Genomic DNA, 21477 nt, shown 5'->3' with positions numbered 1-21477 from the left:
CCGCCCCTGCCCCCGCCCAGTCTTCCGCGCGAAGCCGGCCGGTCCCCGCTCTGTCACCTCACGGTAGTCGTTGCCGGTGGCGGGTGCGGGGGCGCGAGCAGCGCTGGGCGACCTCTACCCCGCCCCTTAGGCCGGGCCCGGGCTCGGTCTCCCCGCTCCCTCCGCTCCCTTCCCCCGTCGGGTACGGGAAGGTCCAAGCAGCTGCCGGGTGCCTGAGGGACTTAGTGGCTGCAGCCGCCACGGGTCCCGATGGAGCCGCCAAATCTCTATCCCGTGAAGCTCTACGTGTACGACCTGTCCAAGGGCCTGGCCCGGCGGCTCAGCCCCATCATGCTGGGTGAGGGGCTGGGGGCGGGCGGGAAGGAGGGCGGGAGCCGGGCCGGAGGGCGCCGAGACGGCCGGCCGAGGTGGGGAGGCCTGTGCCATGGCTCAGGGGAAGGCCCAGAGGATGGAGAAGAGCCCCAGTAGAGAAGGTGTGGGTCTGAGGTTTGGGCCCCCGAAGCCCCTCTTGGCCCTCATCACGTTTGAATCCAGGGAGAAGGGATAAAGGAGTCACGCTCTCCCCTAGACCTTCAGAGCCACTTCAGCTGGGAGGTGGGGGAAGCCGGCGCTGGGTCCCCGTGGGTTTCCTGACTCGCTTGGGGAGCCCCCTACCTCCTTCCTCGGCGCTGTGGAGTGGAGGTGAAGATGCCTGCCGCGCGGTGCCCCTCGTGGTGAAAGGGACACTGCGGAGGAGAGCCTTCCCTCCGTGCCAAAATGAAACTCTTTGTGCAGTCTCTGGGGTAGGTGGGGAGAGAAAGCTAGAGCTGCACAGGGGCCCAGCCGTTGCCCCCAGGTAGAAGTAAAGTCAGGTCTACTGGAGCCCGAACTCAAGAATTCACCAAGTTCCGCCTGACAGTGCGGTCTTCTCAACAGCTTCTAAGTTAATTGCTTTTGCCCAGGTGGTAAGAAAGCAATTCTGGGGGAGGATTGGTTGCTGTTGTGTCAGTAAGGATTAGTAAGGGAAGTATTTCTGTTGTGCTCCATTAAACTACTTAACTGCCAGGAGAGAAAATCAGCCCTAGTTCAGCATGGATCAAACCTCTTTATAACCCAAATACCAAAATGTCTTGTGTAACATAGGAATTGTCAGGTTTGTGATTTCAGATGATGTTGGGCAGGAAAGGATTCTGGGAATTGAAAATTGAACAGCTTTGGCAACATCCATTTGAATGGCTAGTATTTCCTGGCTTCTATGGAGACATTAGAGAATGTTTTAGTTCATGTCATATCTGTGAGACAAGAGGGCAGAGATCAAGTAAGCAAGGCTGCTTTTGAGTTTCAGTGTCCTGAGTTTCTAATGTGTCTTAGTGGGTTGAACTTAATCTCTTAACCCTGGGGCAATGAGTGATTCCTGTATTTGGCTTCACATCAGAATCACCTAGGGTGCTTGTTAAAAATACAGATAACTTCATTTCCAACATATATTGTTTTTTGTTTATTTTATTTTATTTTATTTTTGGCTGTGTTGGGTCTTTGTTGCTGTGCATGGACTTTTCTCTAGTTGCGGCAAGCGGGGGCTACTCTTCGTTGCGTTGCGCGGGCTTCTCATTGTGGTGGCTTCTCTTGTTGCGGAGCACGGCATGTGGGATCTTCCCGGACCAGGGCTCGAACCCGTGTCCCCTGCATTGGCAGGCAGATTCTTAGCCAGTGTGCCACCAGGGAAGCCCCCAACATATATTGTTAAATGGGAATAGAAAAAATGAAGTTGGAACAGTTCTTTAAATATGCAGTTGTGTGTTTAAAGCAAAGGATACATGGTTGTTTAGGCAAATAATTATCTGGAAGATACATAAGAAAATTGCTAACAGTGGTAGCTTATGAAAAGAGGAACTTAGGGAATTCCCTGGTGGTCCAATGGTTAGGACTCCGTGCTTCCACTGCAGGGGGCACAGGTTTGATCCCTGGTCGGGGAAACTACATGCTGCACAGTGAAAGAAAAAGAGAAGAAAAGGGGAACTTGACGCTGGAGACATACATATATTTTCTATTCAAAATAAGCAAAGTTTTTTGGCCATGCCGCGCAGCTTGCGGGATCTTAGTTCCCCAACTAGGGATTGAACCCTCACCCTTGGCAGTGAAAGCATGGAGTCCTAACCACTGGACCTCCAGGGAATTCCTGCAAAGTTTTAAACGTATGGATTCTAGAGTCTTATTACACAAGTACTTAATAAGAATCTTTTGGAGTTTTGATCCAGAAATCTGTATTGTTAATAAGCTCCTCAGGTAATTCTTATGTAGCCAATCCATTATTAGAAGGTTGGGCCTAGATCTCCAACTGTTAAAATGAATAAGGCCAATCTGAAAGTAAACTAACAGAGTCACTTTTTGAGGAAGGTGCTAGTCACTAGTACATTACATCAGTCAAGTTCTGACTAAACGTCTTGTAATGGAGCCATTTAGTTAGCTTGATCATAGTGAGGAGTTACTTAGGTACTTCCTAGACCCATAAATAAAAGCCTCCACCTTTACACTGGATATTTTTTTGTTCTATTATATACTAGTTATTGATTTTAGCTAAAGGGGGCCTTAGGATCATTGATTCATGATTCATTCAGCAGACATTGAGTGTCTACTACGTGCTAGTCCCAGTGTTAAGCTTAACTGAAAATGATGTGATAAAGATGTTCTCTGTCATCATGGAGCTATTTAGTGAGGAAGACATTAAAAATAAATAAGCAAATGAAGTAATTACAAATCGTGATAAGTACTAGGTTGTGCAGGAAGCCAACTAGGTGCTGAGACAGAAAATAAGAAGAGAGACCTACTTTAAATAAGGGGATCAGAAGTAGTAACTTTTAAGTTGGGAATTAAAGGATGAGGAAGAAGTAGTCACAAGGTGGGTGGTGAGGGAGTTATAATGTTCCAAACAGAAGGGGGATTAACCTGCCAAGGCCCTCAGGCAAAAAAGAACCTAGCCTGGTCTAGAAGTGGCCTGGCCTTTGTGGAGTTTAGTGGGTGAAGAGGAAGGTGCCATAACTGAAGGTGGAGTACTGGGACTCCCTCCCACCCCCCAAACCTTTTTTAATAGATGTGAAATCCTAGAAGACCTCAGCCAACGTCATCAGTTTGGCACATCTGATTCCAGTGGTATTTCTGAGAACATTACCTTGCCTGCAAATCTGATTCTCTCTTCTCTATCCCATTTTCTCATATTGCTTTTATGCCTTTTTCAAAAGTAATGAATAAAGGGTTATCAAAGGTGGTAATCATTACTTTCTAGAGTTAAAAACTTATGGAAAATGGGCATTGCCTTATGGGTGCATCCTATCCAGACATCACTAACCTTAAAGTTGGGTATGTCCCAGTTCTGTTAGAAGCCGACTATTAATTTCCCATTCCTAAATATATTTGAACATTTAAAAAAATCAATTTGTTTCCTGATTTTTGCAATGAATTCTAGAAGCATATTAATAGCTAGATTTACTGAGTGCTTACCATGTGCCAGACCCTTTTTTTTCTGAGTATCTTCATGTGTTATATTCTTCACCACAAATTTGTGAGGTAGGTCCTGTTATTATCTCCATTTTTCATTTGAGGAACCCAAGATATAGGACATTAAGAAATTTGCTCCCCAGGTCACACAGCTGGTAAGTGGCAGAGCTGGGTTATAAACACAGGCAGTCTGATTTCCAGAGCTCATGTTCTCAGGTATTTTGCTATACCACCTTTCCTGTGTAATATGTTCCTTTATAATTGATGTAAAGTAGGTACCTAGTTCAAGTTTATAAAGGCATCTCTGGCCAAGTGTTTCAAATTTGGATGAGGAAAATAGCTGGATTCAATGTGTATGTGCCATTCATAATCATAGTTTTATGATCATCCCTCCTAGCCTTCATTGTCCTGAACTAGTGTGACCTCATCAGCAGTGCCAACTTATTCTTTTTTTTTTTTTAAAGGGGGAACTTCATGGGTGGAGTGGCCTGGCTCTTTATCTAGTTATAGTAGCCTCTTATTATGACAGCTCCTCATTGTAAGACCCCCATCTAGTCTATTACAATCCTGATTAGACTAGATAAACCCAATGTAATTCCTTTCTCCCCTGAAACAATGTAGACTCCACAGTTTTACCCTGTCCAGTTTTCAGTTTCTAGAATTGCTTCCTGTGAAGGTATTCCTGCTCCACAGTCTTTCACTCATAATGAAGACAGTCCTGGAATTATCCTTATCACTCTAATCGAGCAGACAGCCTGATTGTACTTTTTTTTTCATAGTTACTATTTGCCTAAGATAATTAGCTATTATGATTGTCCTTCAGTTTGTCCTTTTAATAATTTTGGCTGCTCTTTAAATTTCTTGACCTCTTTCTGTGCTAAAGTACATAAAGATAATGGTGGAGGTTTGTTATATTTGTTTAATCGTGGTAAGGGATACTTTATATTTGTTGATTGTTTTCCGATCTGAAGTTTGTGTGCATGTACGTGTTCCAAGATCACTTTTATTTTTCTTTACAAGCCTATCTCAAAATTGTTGTCAGGGGGCTTCCCTGGTGGCACAGTGGTTGAGAGTCTGCCTGCCGATGCAGGAGACACAGGTTCGTGCCCTGGTCCGGGAAGATCCCACATGCCACGGAGCGGCTGGCCCCGTGAGCCATGGCCGCTGAGCCTCCGCGTCCTGAGCCTGTGCTCCACAACGGGAGAGGCCATAACAGTGAGAGGCCTGCGTACCACACACACACAAAAAAAATTGTTGTCAGGTTTAAAGACTTAGGCATATGGAATGTGTGTGTGTGTGTGTGTGTGTGTGTGTGTGTGTGTGTGTTTATGTATTTCTTGGCAGAATGCAATCAAATGAATATTTGAGATTTTACACTGCTCAGTTCCTTGCTTAATTCTGTAGTACAAATAGTAATGAAATAAAAGACATGGACTCTGTCCTCGAGGAGTTTAATTAGTTAAAAGTAATGCTGTGCATATGCAACATTAGATAACAGCACAAAAGAGATTATGATTAGGACTTCCCTAGTGATGCAGTGGTTAAGAATCCGCCTGCCAATGCAGGGGACACGGGTTCAAGCCCTGGTCTGGGAGATCCCACATGCCACGGAGCAACTGAGCCCGTGTGCCACAACTGCTGAGCCTGTGCTCTAGAGCCCATGCTCTGCAACAAGAGAAGCCACCGCAGTGAGAAGCCCGTGCACTGCAACAAAGAGTAGCCCCTGCTCGCCGCAGCTAGAGAAACCCCACGTGCAGCAGAAAAGTCCCAACGCAGCCAAATAAATAAATAAAGTAAATTTAAAAAAAATAAAAAGTGAATTAAAAAAAATAGAAATTATGATTAGATGCCAAAAAGGGGTGAGTGGTGAAACAATTATTTTAGGCCTTGAAAGATGGGACAGGCCATGGTGGGCTGGATGTGTCAGAAAGACTTAAGCAAGAACCTTGAGCTCCTGGAGGGCAGGAACTCTGACTCCCCTGTGTGTCCCCAGTGGCCTTTCAGAGCTAGTGGTCAGTAAATATTGATTATAGGAATGATTGAGACTTGAACTCAAGCTTAAAGATTAAGTAGAATTTATTTGAATCTGAGGATTTTTTATAACGTTTTAATGCCATCTATTGTGCTTTGTTTTAGATTTTTTTTTGTTCATTGTGTGCACTGTTTTACATCCATCCAATGAATTAATTTAGTAATCGTGCAGTTTCTTTCTGGCAAAATGAAAAAACACCAAGCCCTTCGTGATCCTTCTCCTGCTTTTCTCTCCACCCTCACCTGTCTCTACATACTGAACACACTGTACATGAGCCTTTCTCAACTGGGTTCCACAAGAGAATTAAGCACTAGGGAAAATGATCTGAGTAGCTATTTTCTCATTCTCCCAATAGATTCCTCAGGGCATAAGGGCTTAATTCTCTTGCAGAACCCCAGTGGAGAAGGGCTGTTTCACACTGTAACAGGACTGAACCCGTTCAGTTCTTTTTTACCTCTAGACTTTTCGAAGGCTGTGCTCTCTGCCAGGAATACTTTCTCTCCCCATCTCTTAGCCTGGATAACTTCTGCTTATCCTTGAGGTTTCAACTGAAATGTTACTTCCTACAGGAAACTTTCCCTGTCCCCCACCTCGAAAATCTTGGTCATGTGTCTCTATAATATGCTGATAACATCCTGTAATCTCCTTTAATAGCATTTATCATTCTATTTTTAAATTGCATGTTTTCTCATCTGTGTCCACTCCCCCAGCGCCAACTTGACTTTAAGCTCCAATGGGGGCAAGAACTCTTGAGTGTATCCCCAGAGTTTAGCACAGTTACTGGCATTCAGTAAATACAACCTGAGTAAGTGACAGGATGTTGCAGACCTACCTCAAAGCATTGCTACAAGGCCTGACTAATAACAAGCAGTGGTTAAGAGGGAACCTTCTGAGTACTGAAATAAAGAACTCACAAATTAGTTATTTTTATTCTGAGAAAGAATCCTGTACTGGCTCCAAGGAATCCTAGTGCTAGAGTATTAAGTAGTTTTAAATCTACCCTTTTTTGAGGATTAAAATACCCTCTTAGTTTTTAGCAATGTTTTGCATTTTGATTTTGTGATAACCTCTCTACCTAAAGGAGGGGCAACTGCCAATAGGCATTTTTTTTTAGCCTATAGGCACAGAGGTCCACTTATGTTATACAAATGTATCCTTTTACCTTTTCCCACATAGATTCGACATTTACCTGGTAGTTCCAGAGAAGAATAAGCTGATTTTTTGAGTTAACCCTTTCACATTGCTGGTAATCTGGCAAGTCACATTAAAACACTGCCAATTAAGAACACTTTGTCAGGGACTTCCCTGGTGGCGCAGTGGTTAAGAATTCGCCTGCCAACGCAGGGGGACACAGGTTCGAGCCCTGGTCCGGGGAGATTCCCACATGCCGTGGAGCAACTAAGTCTATGAGCCACAACTACTGAGCCTGCGCTCTAGAGCCTGCAAGCCACAACTACTGAAGCCCACATGCCTAGAGCCCGTGCTCCACAACAAGAGAAGCCACTGCAGTGAGAAGCCCTCGCGCCGCAACGACGAGTAGCCCCCCCCGCTCTCTGCAACTAGAGAAAGCCCACGTACAGCAACAAAGACCCAACGCAGCCAGATAAATAAATAAATAAAAAGAACACTTTGTCACTGTGGGGTGAAATCTAGGAGGTGAGCTAGGGCTACTTTTGATTTATACTAATGAGCTAATACTGCCTGCCCCTGGAGTCCCAGCAACATCACCCACTTTATGCTTGTTAATAGACATTTATCTAGCACCAGCAGTATGCCAGGTGCTGATCTTGAGCACAACCCATAACCAGCAGGAATGTCTATATGCACAAGCTCCATTACCTTAATTGATGAGGAGGTAGATGGAGTATTTTCTCCTTGGCTTTTATGTACTGACTTTACTTTTTTTTTTTTTTTTGCGGTACGCGGGCCTCTCACTGTTGTGGCCTCTCCCATTGCGGAGCACAGGCTCCGGACGCGCAGGCTCAACGGCCATGGCTCACGGGCCCAGTCGCTCTGCGGTATGCGGGATCTTCCCGGACCGGGACACGAACCCGTGTCCCCTGCATCGGCAGGCAGACTCTCAACCACTGCGCCACCAGGGAAGCCCTGACTTTACTTTTTACAATCAGTGGACGGCTGACTAGTGTGGACCTCACTCTACATTCTTTGTTGTGCATGATGAAAAACAGGGCTAATATCCATGTCTTCCATTTGTTTTCTTTTTTTTGTTTTCTTTTTTATTTTTGGCTGCGTTGGGTCTTTGTTGCTGCACGCGGGCTTTCTCTGGTTGCGGTGAGCGGGGGCTACTCTTCGTTGCAGTGCGTGGGCTTCACATTGCAGTGGTTTCTCTTGTTGCAGAGCATGGGCTCTAGGCGCGTGGGCTTCAGTAGTTGCAGCATGCAGGCTCAGTAGTTGTGGCTCGCAGGCTCTAGAGCACAGGCTCAGTAGTTGTGGCACACGGGCTTAGTTGCTTTGCAGCATGTGGGATCTTCCCGGACCAGGGCTCGATCCCGTGTCCCCTACATTGGCAGGTGGATTCTTTTTTTTTTTTAATAAATTTATTTTTTTACTTGTTTTTATTTTTGACTGTGTTGGATCTTCATTGCTGCTCACAGGCTTTCTCTAGTTGCATTAAGTGGGGGCTACTCTTTTTTTTTTTTTTTTTTTGTGGTATGCGAGCCTCTCACTGCTGCAGTCTCTCCCATTGTGGAGCACAGGCTCCGGACGCGCAGGCTCAGCGGCCATGGCTGATGGGCCCAGCCGCTCCGTGGCATGTGGGATCTTCCTGGACCAGGGCACGAACCCGTGTCCCCTGCATCGGCAGGCGGACTCTCAACTACTGTGCCACCAGGGAAGCCCTTTTACGTTAGGTTTTTTTTTTTTTTTTTGAGGGGGCTACTCATTGCAGTGCACGGGCTTCTTATTGTGGTGGCTTTTGGTTGCAGAGCACGGGCTCTAGGTGCATGGGCTTCAGTAGTTGTGGCACGAGGCTCAATAGTTGTGGCTCACGGGCTCTAGAGTGCAGGCTCAGTAGTTGCGGCGCACGGACTTAGTTGCTCCGCGGCATGTGGGATCTTCCCAGACCAGGGCTCAAAGCTGTGTCCCCTGCATTGGCAGGCGGATTCTTAACCACTGTGCCACCAGGGAAGCCCTTCTATTTGTTTTCATGTGCATACCTCATAGGCTTCAAAATCAACGCAACGGACGTGCCAGCAAGCTTGAGACATGCAGCCATCTGACCCACCCACTCTCCAGCTTGCTGAGGAAATCCTAGTGGGAAAACAGTCTGTTCCTATAGTGTGCTAATATCCACTGAGCCTAATTCACATCCCAAAATGGCCTTATGCCCCAATTCAATCTCAAACCCCCACCATCTACTCACCTACTGTACCTCAGTCTAGCTGAAAAAACTTTTTAAATCAGTTCAGTCCCACTTTACAATGCCTGTCACCCCCAGAGGAGGCCATGACCCTCGTTCTTGTCCTCATGAGAGCAGGCCACTGAGTAGCCAACCTTACGTTTCTACCTGAGCTGCTCCAACAAGTACATGGTTACATCCTTTTTTTTTCTTGTCTTTACACTGGACAAACCATGCATCTTTATTTACCTGTTTGAAATGATATTAATAACTATTTGTTCCACTCTATCATGTAAAGATGTCAGAATAAGGATAATTATGAAGCACTTTAAATTAAGAAAGGATGTAAATCCACTCAATCCATTTTAAATGTTGTTGGCTCCAAGTGTTTGGTAGACAGATTAATAAATGAAAGAATGAATAAGAGGATCTTTTTTCTACAGTTTCTATCACCATTCTATGGATGGATGTGATCTTAAGCATACCTTGATGTAGTTGAATAAGGAGGAAGTATAATGTCCAGCTTACAGATAAATTTAGTGATCAATACAGAGAATATCAAGTAGAATAAAGTAGGGTTTGTATCCCACAACTTTTGAATTGTTTTTCAGGTGTAAAATAAGTGGCAGGATGGTCTCTGAGGCCTCTCTCCAAAAACCCATTATTTTAGTAGGGCTGGGTTTGAACCGGTGCATCTGTACCTGCCACCTGTCCACCTGGGTCATTGAACATAGGCATCTGAGAAGGCAGTAGCAGACTTAGGGTGCAATATGCCAGGGTTGCAAAGTCATTTGAGTAACAAGCCAGGGCAGCCAAGATTGGGGTTAAGAACTTTGGCCTCATTAGCACTGTGTGTCAATCACAACAGCTGTGCATGTAGCATCTCTGTTCCAGGTTCTTTGCTAGGTGCTAGAATTGCAAAGATGCATAAGAAACTGACCTTGTCCTTGAGACAATTATAGTCTAATGAGGGAAAAAGGTAGTATCCATACCAAGGTACTATGAAAGCAGCCATAACACTTTCAAATCATGAAGGGTAAAAGAAGAGTTAGTTTTTGTTTGTTTGTTTTTATTTGGCTGCGTCAGGTCTTAGTTGCAGGATCTTCGTTGCGGCAAGTGGGATCTTCTGTTGCAGTACGTGGGCTTCCTTCTAGTTACAGCGCGCAGGCTCAGTAGTTGGGGCACGGGGGCTCTAGAGCCCGCAGGCTTAGTTGCCCTGCGGCATGTGGGATTTTAGTTCCCCGAACAGGGATCGAACCCAAGTTCCCTGCATTGGAAGGCGGATTCTTAACCACTAGACCACCAGGGAAGTCCCAGAAGGGTTAGTTTGTGGGGGGCATATATTATGTGCCAGGCACTGTGCTGGGCCTATTTTGTGTGTCATCTCTTTTAACCTTGGAAATGTTATGAGGTAGACACTATTACTATACTTTTTTTTTTTTTCTGACAGAATAGGAAACTAAGGTTTAAACAATGCCATCCAGAAAAACTTCCTGCAATGATGGAAATGTTCTAGATCTGCACTGTCCCATCTCTAACTGCTAGCCACATGTGGCTACTGAGTACTGGAAATGCAGTAGTCAACTGAGGAACTGAATTTGTTCTTTTAATTTTAATAACCACACGTGGTCAGTGACTACCATACTGGACAGCTCAGGCTTAGAAAAGTTCTCAACTTCTACAAGTTCATCTATATGATCTGGTCCTCGATTACCTCTGCTCATCTCCTACTTTTCTCCTTCTCACTCACCAAGTCTAGCCACACGGGCCTCCTTAAGGTCCCTCAGATACACCTAGCATGTCCTGCCTCTGCATGGCTCCCTCCCTTGCCTCCTTCAGGCCTTTGCTCAAATGACACTTTCTCAAAGAGGCCCACCCTGACCATCCCTGAAACTCCCAGTGTCCCTTACCCTGCTCTTATTTTTCTTTATCACTCATTATTGTTAACCTACTATGATTTATTATGTTTATTAGTAGTATTTATTGACTGTCCTATCTCCCCACCCTGTAAATACAATGAAGGAGGTTTTTTTTCATCTCGTTTGTTTACTGATGTATCCCTACTGCCAAGAATATTGCCTGAAGTATAATAGTCACTTCATAAACATTAGTTCACTGACTGAACTGATAGGATTCAGACCTGACCTGTCCACACTAGAACCTGTGTTCTTGTTCACTACACTGTACTTCTTCTCATACAAGTATAGTGTTTTTCCCAAAGTAAATGAGAGCAGGAACAGTCAAGAGAAAGCACTATCCCTTATACGTCTAGTTTCATGCATCATTGCATGTCTCCAAGGAAATAAACAACAAATTGCTGCCTTTTAGACAGCAAGCTGTTTTATAAGTGGCAGTCCAGAAGAGCACGTCAGCTCTATTTAAAGTGAAACGTTAGGGCTTACCTGGTGGTGCAGTGGTTAAGAATCCGCCTGCCAGGGAAGTCCCTAACGTTGCATTTTATTTATTTATTTATGGCTGCATTGGGTCTTCATTGCTGCACGCAGGCTTTCTCTTGTTGCAGCAAGCAGGGGTTACTCTTCGTTGCGGTGCGCGGCCTTCTCATTGCAGTAGCTTGTCTTGTTGCAGAGCACGGGCTCTAGGCATGCGGGCTTCAGTAGTTGTGGCTCAGAGGCTCTAGAGCGCAGACTCAGTAGTTGTGGTGCACGGACTTAGTTGCTCCGCGGCATGTGGGATCTTTCCGGACCAGGGCTTGAACCCATGTCCCCTGCACTGGCAGGCGGATTCTTAACCACTGCACCACCAGGGAAGCACCTTCTTTTATCTTTTGAAAGTCTTCACCCTTTTCCCCAAGGAGGCTATCATACGTAATATCTCCATTTATCAAACTTGTGTGTACCACACACTGTGATGCTTTATACAGATTATCATTACCGGTTACAACAACTTTGTATTGAAGAAACTGTGGCTCAAGTTGCGTAAACTTGCCCAAGATCCATCGCTAGCAAAGGGAAAAAGCTCAGCTCCGAACCTGTGCCATATTCTTAACTGCCTCTGATGACACTATGCTGAGCCATCAATAGGTTGTCATGCAGGACCCATGGCTTCTTCTGTCTCTTCCAAAAAAAAGAAAATTAGGCTACTGTTATCTTATTTTAAAAGCTTTCTTACAGGGGCAAAATAGTGCAACTTATGCAAAGGGAGAAGTGTAATCATATCACCTCTCCTTCCACACAGTGCCTAGAGTTTCATCCTTTAGAAAGTCACAGGGCAAACACTGAAGCATTGAAAGTATTCAATTCAGCAATCAATAAACAGTTACCATAAAATTATTACCAAAGGTGAATGAGTGATGTTTGATAATGTTCTCATGTCTTTCACTGCCCTTCCTCTTCATCCTTAGCACTGTGGAACCTCCCGTGGACTACTGCAAAGACCTCCTCGCTCTCGTCTGCTCTCTCTACTCTCTGCCCTCCAATTCATCTTCTATTCCTACAGTTATCTCTTAGAAGATACAGTTATCATTTAAAAACATGGATCTGATCAGGGCACTCTACTGCATAAAAACCTTCAATGCCCCACAGTGTAGGGCAGCCTTCAGTCCAGGTTTGCTCTACTTTGCTCACACCCTTGCCTGCCACTCGTCCTCTTACCACCATCACTGCACCCTTTGCTCTACCCTGCAAGACCTTAGTCTTTTTCACAACTATGCATTTGTACATACTATTCCCACTGGCACAAATGTCCATCCCTCCCCTGTTTGTTCATTGGTTGAATTGCAGCTCGTGAAGGTAATTCTTTATCTTTATTATGTTTACCACTATTATGGAGCCTATCAACATTGTGTTTTAGTTAGTTACGTGTGTCTCTCTCTTTCCATTTGACTTTGGGCTCCTTAAAGGCAGGACAGTAATCTGTTCATATTTGCATTTCCATACCTCGCATCATTTCTGGCATATAGAGGTGTAGAATACATGTGCATTGACTGTTCAAATGGATGGCATCTGCAGTTTGCTCTCTAATTTTCTAAAGGATTTCACCTCACATATGCTCCATGAAGAAGTGGACAATAGTTTTTCTACACTATTTTTAAGATTTTTTTTTCTTTTTTCTTTTTTTTTTGCTGTGGACCATTTTTAAAGTCTTTATTGAATTTCTTACAATATTGCTTTGGTTTTTTTATGTTTTGGTTTTTTGGCCACGAGGCATGTGGGATCTTAGCTCCCCAACTAGGGATTGAACCCACACCCCCTGCATTGGAAGGCAAAGTCTTAACCACTGGACCACCAGGGAAGTCCTCTATACTATCGTTTTGCTTTATCTCTGTAGATGAGACAAAGACATTAAAAAGGCAGAGTTGAGTTGACCCTAAAGGGGAAAGAAAAGCAGACATAAAATTGGGTACCTCTATACCAGTGTTCCATCTTGCATTCTGCTTAAGGATTCTGATTATTTTTTCAGCTTATTTAACACAACATACCATGTCATGACCTAAGGACCTTATTGGAGGAGAATTGCTTTCCTAGAAAGTCCCCCAGGAGGTTTATAATGGGTTACTCTGGGTTTGACTGATGTTCTAAATTTACTCTGGCTGGGGGGCCAGTTAGTCTAGTCCCAAGTGATTAAATCTGTTCTTTCTTTCTCCACAGGGAAACAACTGGAAGGCATCTGGTAAGCTGGGTGGGACTCCTTAATTGGCTGGTTTATGAAACCAAATAGCACCCATGCATTTCAGGTTCCAATCTGTGGCTTCCAGTTTGAAACCTGGCTCTCTCAAGTCACAAATCTTCAAGTTCTAAAGCAGTGGTTCCCAGCCAGGAGTTATCAGTGTCTCGAGACTTTTGGGGTGGATGGGTGAAGGCCAGGGATACTGCTATAAACATCCTACATTGTACAGGACACCCCTCCACAATGAAGAATTTTCCAACCAGAAATATCAGTGGTGCAGAGGTTGAGAAAACCTGTCCTAAAGAAAGGTGGAATGATGTCATGTACACCCCTGACCAAGCTTTCTAACTATGGAAGCCATGAGTATCCCACATGTCTGTCTTAGAACACATTCTACTTTGGTCTCTCAGACCCATCCCTGTCAGACACAAGGTGGTGGCTGGGCTCAATTCCATTTCTGAGAAAAACCTTAGGTCAGCGTTCTGTCTGGATCCTAGAGCCTGCTGACATATTGGTTGACCAGAATGACCCTTTGCTTTGTTTGACTCGAACCAAGAAGTAATATGAGCACCTTCACCTGAAATAGTTTCACACTTATCATCTGGTCTTTCTCTCAACGTGGTCCAGGTTAACTGCTCCTGTTAGTTTAAAAAGTCTGGGAACACACCTTGGTCTGCAGAGATTTATTTCAGTAATTGATTTGTTAATACTGGGGTGAATCTGTAAGGACTCCTGTCTGCTTACATGATCTACAGTGGTGGTTCTCAACAAGGGACAGTTCTGCCCCCAGGAGACCTTTGGCGATGTCTGGAGACATGTTTGTCGCCACAGCGGAGGCAGGTAATGCTAGTGCCATCTAGTGGGTAAAGGCCAGGATCTGCTGAACATTCTAGAATGCACAGGTCAGTCCCCACAACAGAGGATTAGCCAGCCCCAAATGTCAGTAGTGCCAAAGTTGAGAAACTCTGGCCTATGGTATTTATCTTACCTTTGTTTGGTTAGTTTTATAAAGATGTTGACCTTATAAGTCATATCCTTAGGCAGAAATCACTCATTGCAGTGTGGTGTTTGCTTTTTCTCGGACCAATTTTAAGCTTTCTGGCTTATTCTGCCTCTTCTCTGCATTGCAGGCACACCTCCATAGTTGTACACAAGGATGAGTTCTTCTTCGGCAGTGGCGGTATCTCCAGCTGTCCACCGGTGAGTGTCTTCCCCCACCCTGTCTGCAGTCTCAGGTTCCCATAGACCAGGAACTTTGTTCTCCTCTATAGTTCTGGCTTCTAGCCCAGTGTATACAGGCCTGTGGCATAGCTCCTCATGGTGACCTTAAGACTCAGCTCAAGAATACCCTTCCCAGATCTTCCAGCTAGCTGACCTCCCCTCTGCTCCCATGGTATTCGTGGTCCCTCTGTGTCACACTGAGCATGTTATGGTGAAATGGGCTGTTCCTGAGTCTCCAGGGGGAGCCCTGTGTAAGCTCCTTGTAAGCTGAGACTGTCTCATTCTTCTGTCACCATCACCAGCTCAGTGCCTTGTGCATGGTATGAACTCAGTCAATGTGAAGCTCAGTCAGTGTGAACTATGAGGGCTCTGAGAGGTAAAGTGAGTTGCCCAAAGTTACATGGCCAGTTACAGCACCAGTACTAAAACTCACGTCTCTCTGACTCCAAAGCCCATGCCCTTTTCCAGAAAATTTGTCGGAGCTGTCTAAGGGTCATCACAGGAGGTACTCAAGCAAAGACCAAAAAAACATTCTTTTTTTAAAAAATTTATTTATTTGGCTGCGTTGGGTCTTCGTTGCTGCGCGCAGGCTTTCTCTAGTTGCGGCGAGGGGGTGCTACTCTTTGTTGAGGTGCGTGGACTTCTCATTGTGGTGGCTTCTCTTGTTGTGGAGCCCAGGCTCTAGGCACGCGGACTTCAGTAGTTGTGGCATGTGGGCTCTAGAGCGCAGGCTCCGTAGTTGTGGCACATGGGCTTAGTTGCTCCGCGACATGTGGGATCTTCCCGGACCAGGGCTCGAACCCGTGTCCCCTGCATTGGCAGGTGGATTCTTAACCACTGTGCCACCAGGGAAGTCCAAACCATGCATTTTGATACTTATAAATGGGAAGTCATTTTTTTTATCTCTTCCTCCCACTGGCCCCCCCCACCTCATATAACAAGTCCTTTGTTAAGCCCACGTCTGTTCTATCTTGTAAGTGTACCTTAAACCAGTCTAATTCTCTTCATCTCGTCTCATTTTTCCAGAGCTTTCACCTTAATCCAGGCCACCCTCATTTCTAGCCTGGACCACAGCAATTCATCTACTATTCCTTCTCAGTCAGTTCTCTGTACAGGAGGCAAAGTGATTGTTTCAGAATGAAAATCTGATCATGGCATTCCCCTGCTTAAGTCAGTACTCTGCCCGTTGCTCTTGGAATAAAAACAAGAAAGCTCAGCATAGCCTACAAGGCCCCATCTGATCTGGTCTCGGTCTCTCTGGGTGGCCTCTTTGCAGGTTGTGCCCTTCCCCACCCCCCTCTTCTCATTCCTTGAACACACCTTGGACATTTAAACCTGTCCTCTGACTTCAGTCTACCTCCCTGACCCTTCATGTGGTTATGCCTCTCCATTCTCCAGATGAACTCAATGTCACTTTCTCAGCCAAGTCTTCTCTGACCCTTCGGACTGGGAAGGTCCCCTGTCTTAAGTACTGACAGCAGTACTTTTTCCAGCAAGACCCTATCGCAGCTCGTAATTATACATGGTTTATGGGATTTTTTTGTTTGCCTTCCCTGGTAGACTATAAGCTCCACGAGGGCAAGAATCTCATCTGTTTTGTCCAATGCTTAGCATAAGGCCTGGCAGATAGTAAGTTCTCAGTACATATTTGTCATATGAATGAATAATAGGGGGTTGAATAATGACCTTTTAGTTTCTTGCAACTCTGACTACAATGATTATCCTACTCACCATGTTTTCCCCAGTGCCTAGAACAACGTCAGGCACATAGTAGGTGCTCAATAGCTGCTATTGTGTGAACTTATGATCTTTTCAGGGAGCTCTGCTCTGGAGTACTCTCCCTTACTCCTCAGCCCATTCCCAGCTCTCTCCTCTTCAGTGACCCTGTTGCTTTCCGCTTGGCTGGTTTCCCCCAGGACCTCGGTCTCTCCTTGAGTCTGCTATGGCAGTCTGTTAACCCATGGCTGAGACTTTTCTGTAGGTCTTTCGGGGACCATTAACTCCCTTGCCAGAGGAACCCTATCACCTCGTTAAATTAGCCTCACAGATCAAAAAGGAACTGAATTGTGGAAATATTTGCCAGCCTTCCAGCTTCCTCACAGTTATTCACATTTTCCCAGTGTTACAAGGGATATCAAGTGTGTCACAAAAAAAACTGGCTGCATACATTATGAATATAGACCTGGAAAGATGGCCTGTCAAGTGTGAGCCATTTCTAGTCGTCCTGTTCTGCCCTCGTGAGTAGGCATGTTGGGGCCAAAGGGAGACTTCAGATTCCGGGTTTCTATCCTTTTATCAACTGAATGAATGGACAGTGTCAGGAGTCTGACCTGCAGGAGACTAAGCTTCCCAGGGCCCTGCCAGAAACAGGACACCTGACTTCTTAGCCATGTTGCCAGCACGTGGCGATGGAAAGTCTCCAGGGAGCTCTAAGCCATTATAACCTTGACACAAATAGGAACTAACTACTGGGCTTCCCTGGTGGCTCAGTGCTTAAGAATCTGCCTGCCAATGCAGGGGACACGGGTTCGAACCCTGGTCTAGGAAGATCCCACATGCCGTGGAGCTACTAAACCCATGCACCACAACTAGTGCGCTTGCGCTCTAGAGCCCACAAGCCACAACTACTGAGCCTGGGTGCCACAACTACTGAGGCCTGCGCACCTAGAGCCTGTGCTCCGCAACAAGAGAAGCCACCGCAATGAGAAGCCCGCGCACCGCAACGAAGAGTAGCCCTGGCTCGCCACAACTAGAGAAAAGCCCGAGCGCAGCAACGAAGACCCAATGCAGCCAAAAATAAATTTTTAAAGTAAATAAATTTTAAAAAAAATAATAACTCTTCATCTGTCCTGGGTGCTCTGAGAGTTAAAAGTTGTTGGAACAGAACATTTGTGGTCTTCCATGGGAAACCACATGAAAAAATTCAGTGGAGAGAGTGATTTACTGACTTTCTTTGGGTTGGCTTTTTTAGGGAGGTACGTTGCTTGGGCCCCCAGATTCTGTGGTTGATGTGGGGAGTACAGAAGTCACAGAAGAAATCTTCCTGGAGTACCTGTCCTCCCTGGGGGAGTCTCTGTTCCGGTGAGTGGAGACAGGGGTGGTGGTTAGTTGTGTCTGTCTCCCCCACTAGATGATTGGCCCGCAGGGGCAGCCACCAGGTCATTTCCCCCAGAACACTCAGCGTGTTTGACCCGGTATTTGCTGAATAAATATGAAGGGAAAGCAGTTAATCGTTACACAAAAAGAGCTCGGCATTGCCTCCAAGGCCACTGTTCCATCCCAGCATATGTACTGCTGAAACTTTTGAGGAAAGGAAGGGCTGTTTATTCCTTCTGATGAAAATCAGCTGCGCTATTTCAGCACATGCTGCTCTCAACAGCAGTATTTTATCCTGAAAATCAAAAACGGGGTTTGTAGAGAGGTTGGGATAAAATACAAACTTGAGCATATTTTCTCTTAAACTTTAGTCAATTTGAAGTGTTAAACTCTAACCCTGTAGCTCTGCTTTTGTGACTATAAAGATTCTCCTGAAACTGTGGAGGAGCCAAATGTGTTTATTTCATCCTTCCCTTAAAATGCCCAGAGTGGCAAATCAGGCACTCCTTTTGGGTGTAAGAGAGGGGAAATCGCAGTCCTCAAATTCAGCTGTGCTCACCATTCTGTTACCTGGTTTGAATGGTTTCCCATACATGGTTGCTGACTTTCATATCTGTTTCCCAAACCTTCTCACGATGTACAGAGGTGAAGCCTACAACCTCTTTGAACACAACTGTAACACCTTCAGCAATGAAGTGGCACAGTTCCTGACTGGGCGGAAGATCCCTTCTTACATCACTGACCTTCCCTCTGAAGTTCTCTCCACGTAAGTGGCCTCTGTCTCTGCCTTTGAAATCCCCATTCACAGACAGGGCCTCTCCTCTGGCCCACATGTGCCCCCACTGTTCTCAGCAGAACCCTCCCAAGCTGGGTGGGGTGTCGTGACGGCAGCTTCTAACATAGAACGCCACCGTTCTTTCTACTCTCGGGTGCTCACCTGTGTTACCTTCACCCTCCTTGGAGTTGGACCGACTCTATCCTGACCTGAGTGCAACTGCAGAACTTAGAAACCCAGTTGACGCTGGCCCCAGTGTTTGTACAGAGTCCTGGTATCTGTCTTCCCCATTGCACATGAAGCACGCCACTCCCCAGAAGTGCCCACTTAAAAGGCGGTTTAGATAGACGAGCCGAGAGTAGGTCAGAGAATTAGTTGGGTGACTTGTTTTGAAACTGTTGTTCGTCCTTCTTCCCCTACACCTTGAGTTCTTTGACACCTTCAAACCTCCTAATCGCCCTCGTACCTCGTAGCGCACAGTCAGCCTTCGGTAGATGTTTTCTTCAAAAATACTGTGTAGCCCCTCCCTCCCTGATGGCACATAATTGGACTCCTCAGGGAACTCAGGGAACTTGGACTCCTCAGGGAACTTGGACTCCTCAGTCCAAGCCTTGTGGGCCATCATCCAGGCACCCCCAATGCCATCACACCCCTCCCTCCCTTTGCTGTTGATTGCGTTCAGGCAGCCTCTGCCCACTCTAGGACCGGGTCCATTTGCTGACTCCGACTCAGTTTCTCCTGAACTGGGGACCTGTTCAACAGGGATCCTGGCAGGTTTAGCAGACTCAGCAAGGTGAGCTGTTCTTCGCACCCAGGTAGGAGCCCCTCAGGAAAAACTTACACAGGAAAGAAGGCTATTGTCTGTGTCGAGCTGGTGAGGAGAGCCCCACGTCCCAGTCCTGGCCCTGCCTTCCTATTCCTTGGTGGGTGTGTTAAACACCACAGCATTGCTGAAGGATCTAGGTTATTGGGCCCTGAGCAAACCCGAGTAGCTGGAATGTTCTTGCTATTATTATTTGATGGGTGGGGTTCCTGGACTTGTTGGAATTGGGGTTAGTATTTCTTCATTTCATCAGTTTATGCTTTACAATATTTCATTTCCTTTGAATTTGGGGGTGGTTTTCAAAAATGGCAGTATCACCGAAGAAAAAGAAAGCCAGTAACTGAGATGTGTTGTGGGCAACCGGACTTAAGGTTGCAGTAATCTTGGAAAGTCTCTAAGACTACAGCATTTGTGGTCTTTTTTCCAGCTAAGCTACTCTGAGAGCGAACTGGGAGCCCTTATACAGTGGCATTAACACCTTCTGACATCCTGCACTTGTCATTTTTCCTGAGTATTCCCTGTACTCCCTAGAAGACCTCAGTTCCCTGAGGAGTCCAATTATGTGCCATCCTCACTTCTGACTTTTTCTTTTTCATATCCTTTTTCTTTTACCTCAGCTTCCTCACTTAAACTTTATCTTCTTGTACCATGAGAATTAAAAATACAAGTACAGAAAGTACAGAAAGCTCTAGTTCCCAGTATGTCTCCAACCTTTTCAAACCACAGCTAACCAGGAGGCAAAGGTAGTACGATGGTAGCATTTACTAAGGAAGGGACACCAGGAGTAAAAATGCAGAGCAACTATGTAGAGATCCCCTCTATGAAAAAGGATGTATGAGATAGGTGAGAAAATTAAATGGACTGTAGCGAACTTTTTTCTGGCGTGGCAGTGCTGCTGCACGTGTGGGCAGAGCTGGGCGCGCCGGCCAGCTGTGGCAGTCTGCGTCCGAGAGCCCACTCCAGCTCCCGTGTCTGTTCTCTCTGCAGGCCCTTTGGACAGGCCCTGAGGCCCCTCCTGGACTCCATCCAGATCCAGCCTCCCGGAGGGAGCACGGTGGGCCGACCCAATGGCCAGAGCTAACAGGACTGCATGGGACCGCCCTGCCTCACCAGGGCTTTTCCTTTTTAAACAAAACAAACCCTACGAGATTTCTATTTTATAATTTTACATCAGAGCTAACAACCAGGGAACGGCTTTTTAAATTTCCCAGGGAAGGAGATCATCAGGCTGCATGTAGAACAATGCTGCTAAGAAACAGAACAAAATGCCATCCCTTCTAATAGTATTATACTAATTTATTCAGGCTGTCTTGTCTGTGAGTTCACTTTTGACGCTGCTTCCTAAGCGTCCTCCACACTGGAGAAACAGAGGGCATTTGTTTAAGCAGAAAGCAACAGACACAGTCTAGGGGAGCCCCAGCCCAGAACCTCTTTCCAGAGAATGCCCACGCTCTACGCAGGTTGCCACCACCTGTGGGACCCAGGTGAGTTTTACATTATCCATGACCTGGAAACGGTTACTCTCCACCAATAAATGAACCAAAGGATTTGGTGCACATGGGGCCAGTTTCAGGATTAAACCAGCCTAAGTGAACTCTTTAGCCATGATCTCTCTCACCTTCCCTCTCCTCCCCCAAGCAAGGCCATGGGGTGGGCTGGAGCAACCAAAAGCCTCAAGATGGAGGGGGAGTAACAGCAAGTGTCAGGCCAGAGGAAACAGGATAAAGCCATTCCTCCCTCCACCTAGACTGATTGCCAGTCCTCTGACATCAATCTTGGAGAACCTGCTTTGCTGTCTACAGGCTGCATTTCCTCAGCATAGCTGACCTGTCATAGTTAATGAAGGTCTGGAGCAGCAGAGACCTTTTGTCTGCAAGTAATAGTGTAGGTTATTTGCAGTCACTGTACCCACCCCACCCAGACCAATATACACTATTCAGCTAGGGGCCAAGGGGGAATGATTCCCTGCTCTTGGAAAATATCCCTGATGTAGCAAGAATAATGATGCAGAATCAAGGTGGCAAGAAAATTTAGAGTTATTTCTGATAGGGATTTTTACCTTATCCTAAATG

At 45.8% G+C, this 21477-nt stretch overlaps 1 protein-coding gene across 1 annotated transcript; it reads left to right on the top strand.

Annotated features, from left to right (window-relative positions):
* The first annotated feature begins 59 nt into the window (after window positions 1–59).
* Window positions 60–20709, top strand: DESI1 (desumoylating isopeptidase 1). The gene is made up of 6 exons (XM_022596901.2): window positions 60–337; window positions 13472–13493; window positions 14621–14690; window positions 17683–17792; window positions 18451–18573; window positions 20393–20709. Exons 1-6 carry the CDS (start codon window positions 250–252, stop codon window positions 20484–20486), a joined length of 507 nt encoding a protein of 168 aa, XP_022452609.1. The 5' UTR covers window positions 60–249; the 3' UTR covers window positions 20487–20709.
* Window positions 20710–21477: the final 768 nt, after the last annotated feature.

This window comes from Delphinapterus leucas, chromosome 11 (genome assembly GCF_059928025.1).
Source record: "Delphinapterus leucas isolate spDelLeu-1000000601 "Yukka" chromosome 11, BTC_Dleu_Yukka2, whole genome shotgun sequence".
Classification (NCBI taxonomy): domain Eukaryota; kingdom Metazoa; phylum Chordata; class Mammalia; order Artiodactyla; family Monodontidae; genus Delphinapterus; species Delphinapterus leucas.
Note: the sequence above shows the minus strand (reverse complement) of the source record. Positions and strands in the feature narration are given on the sequence as shown.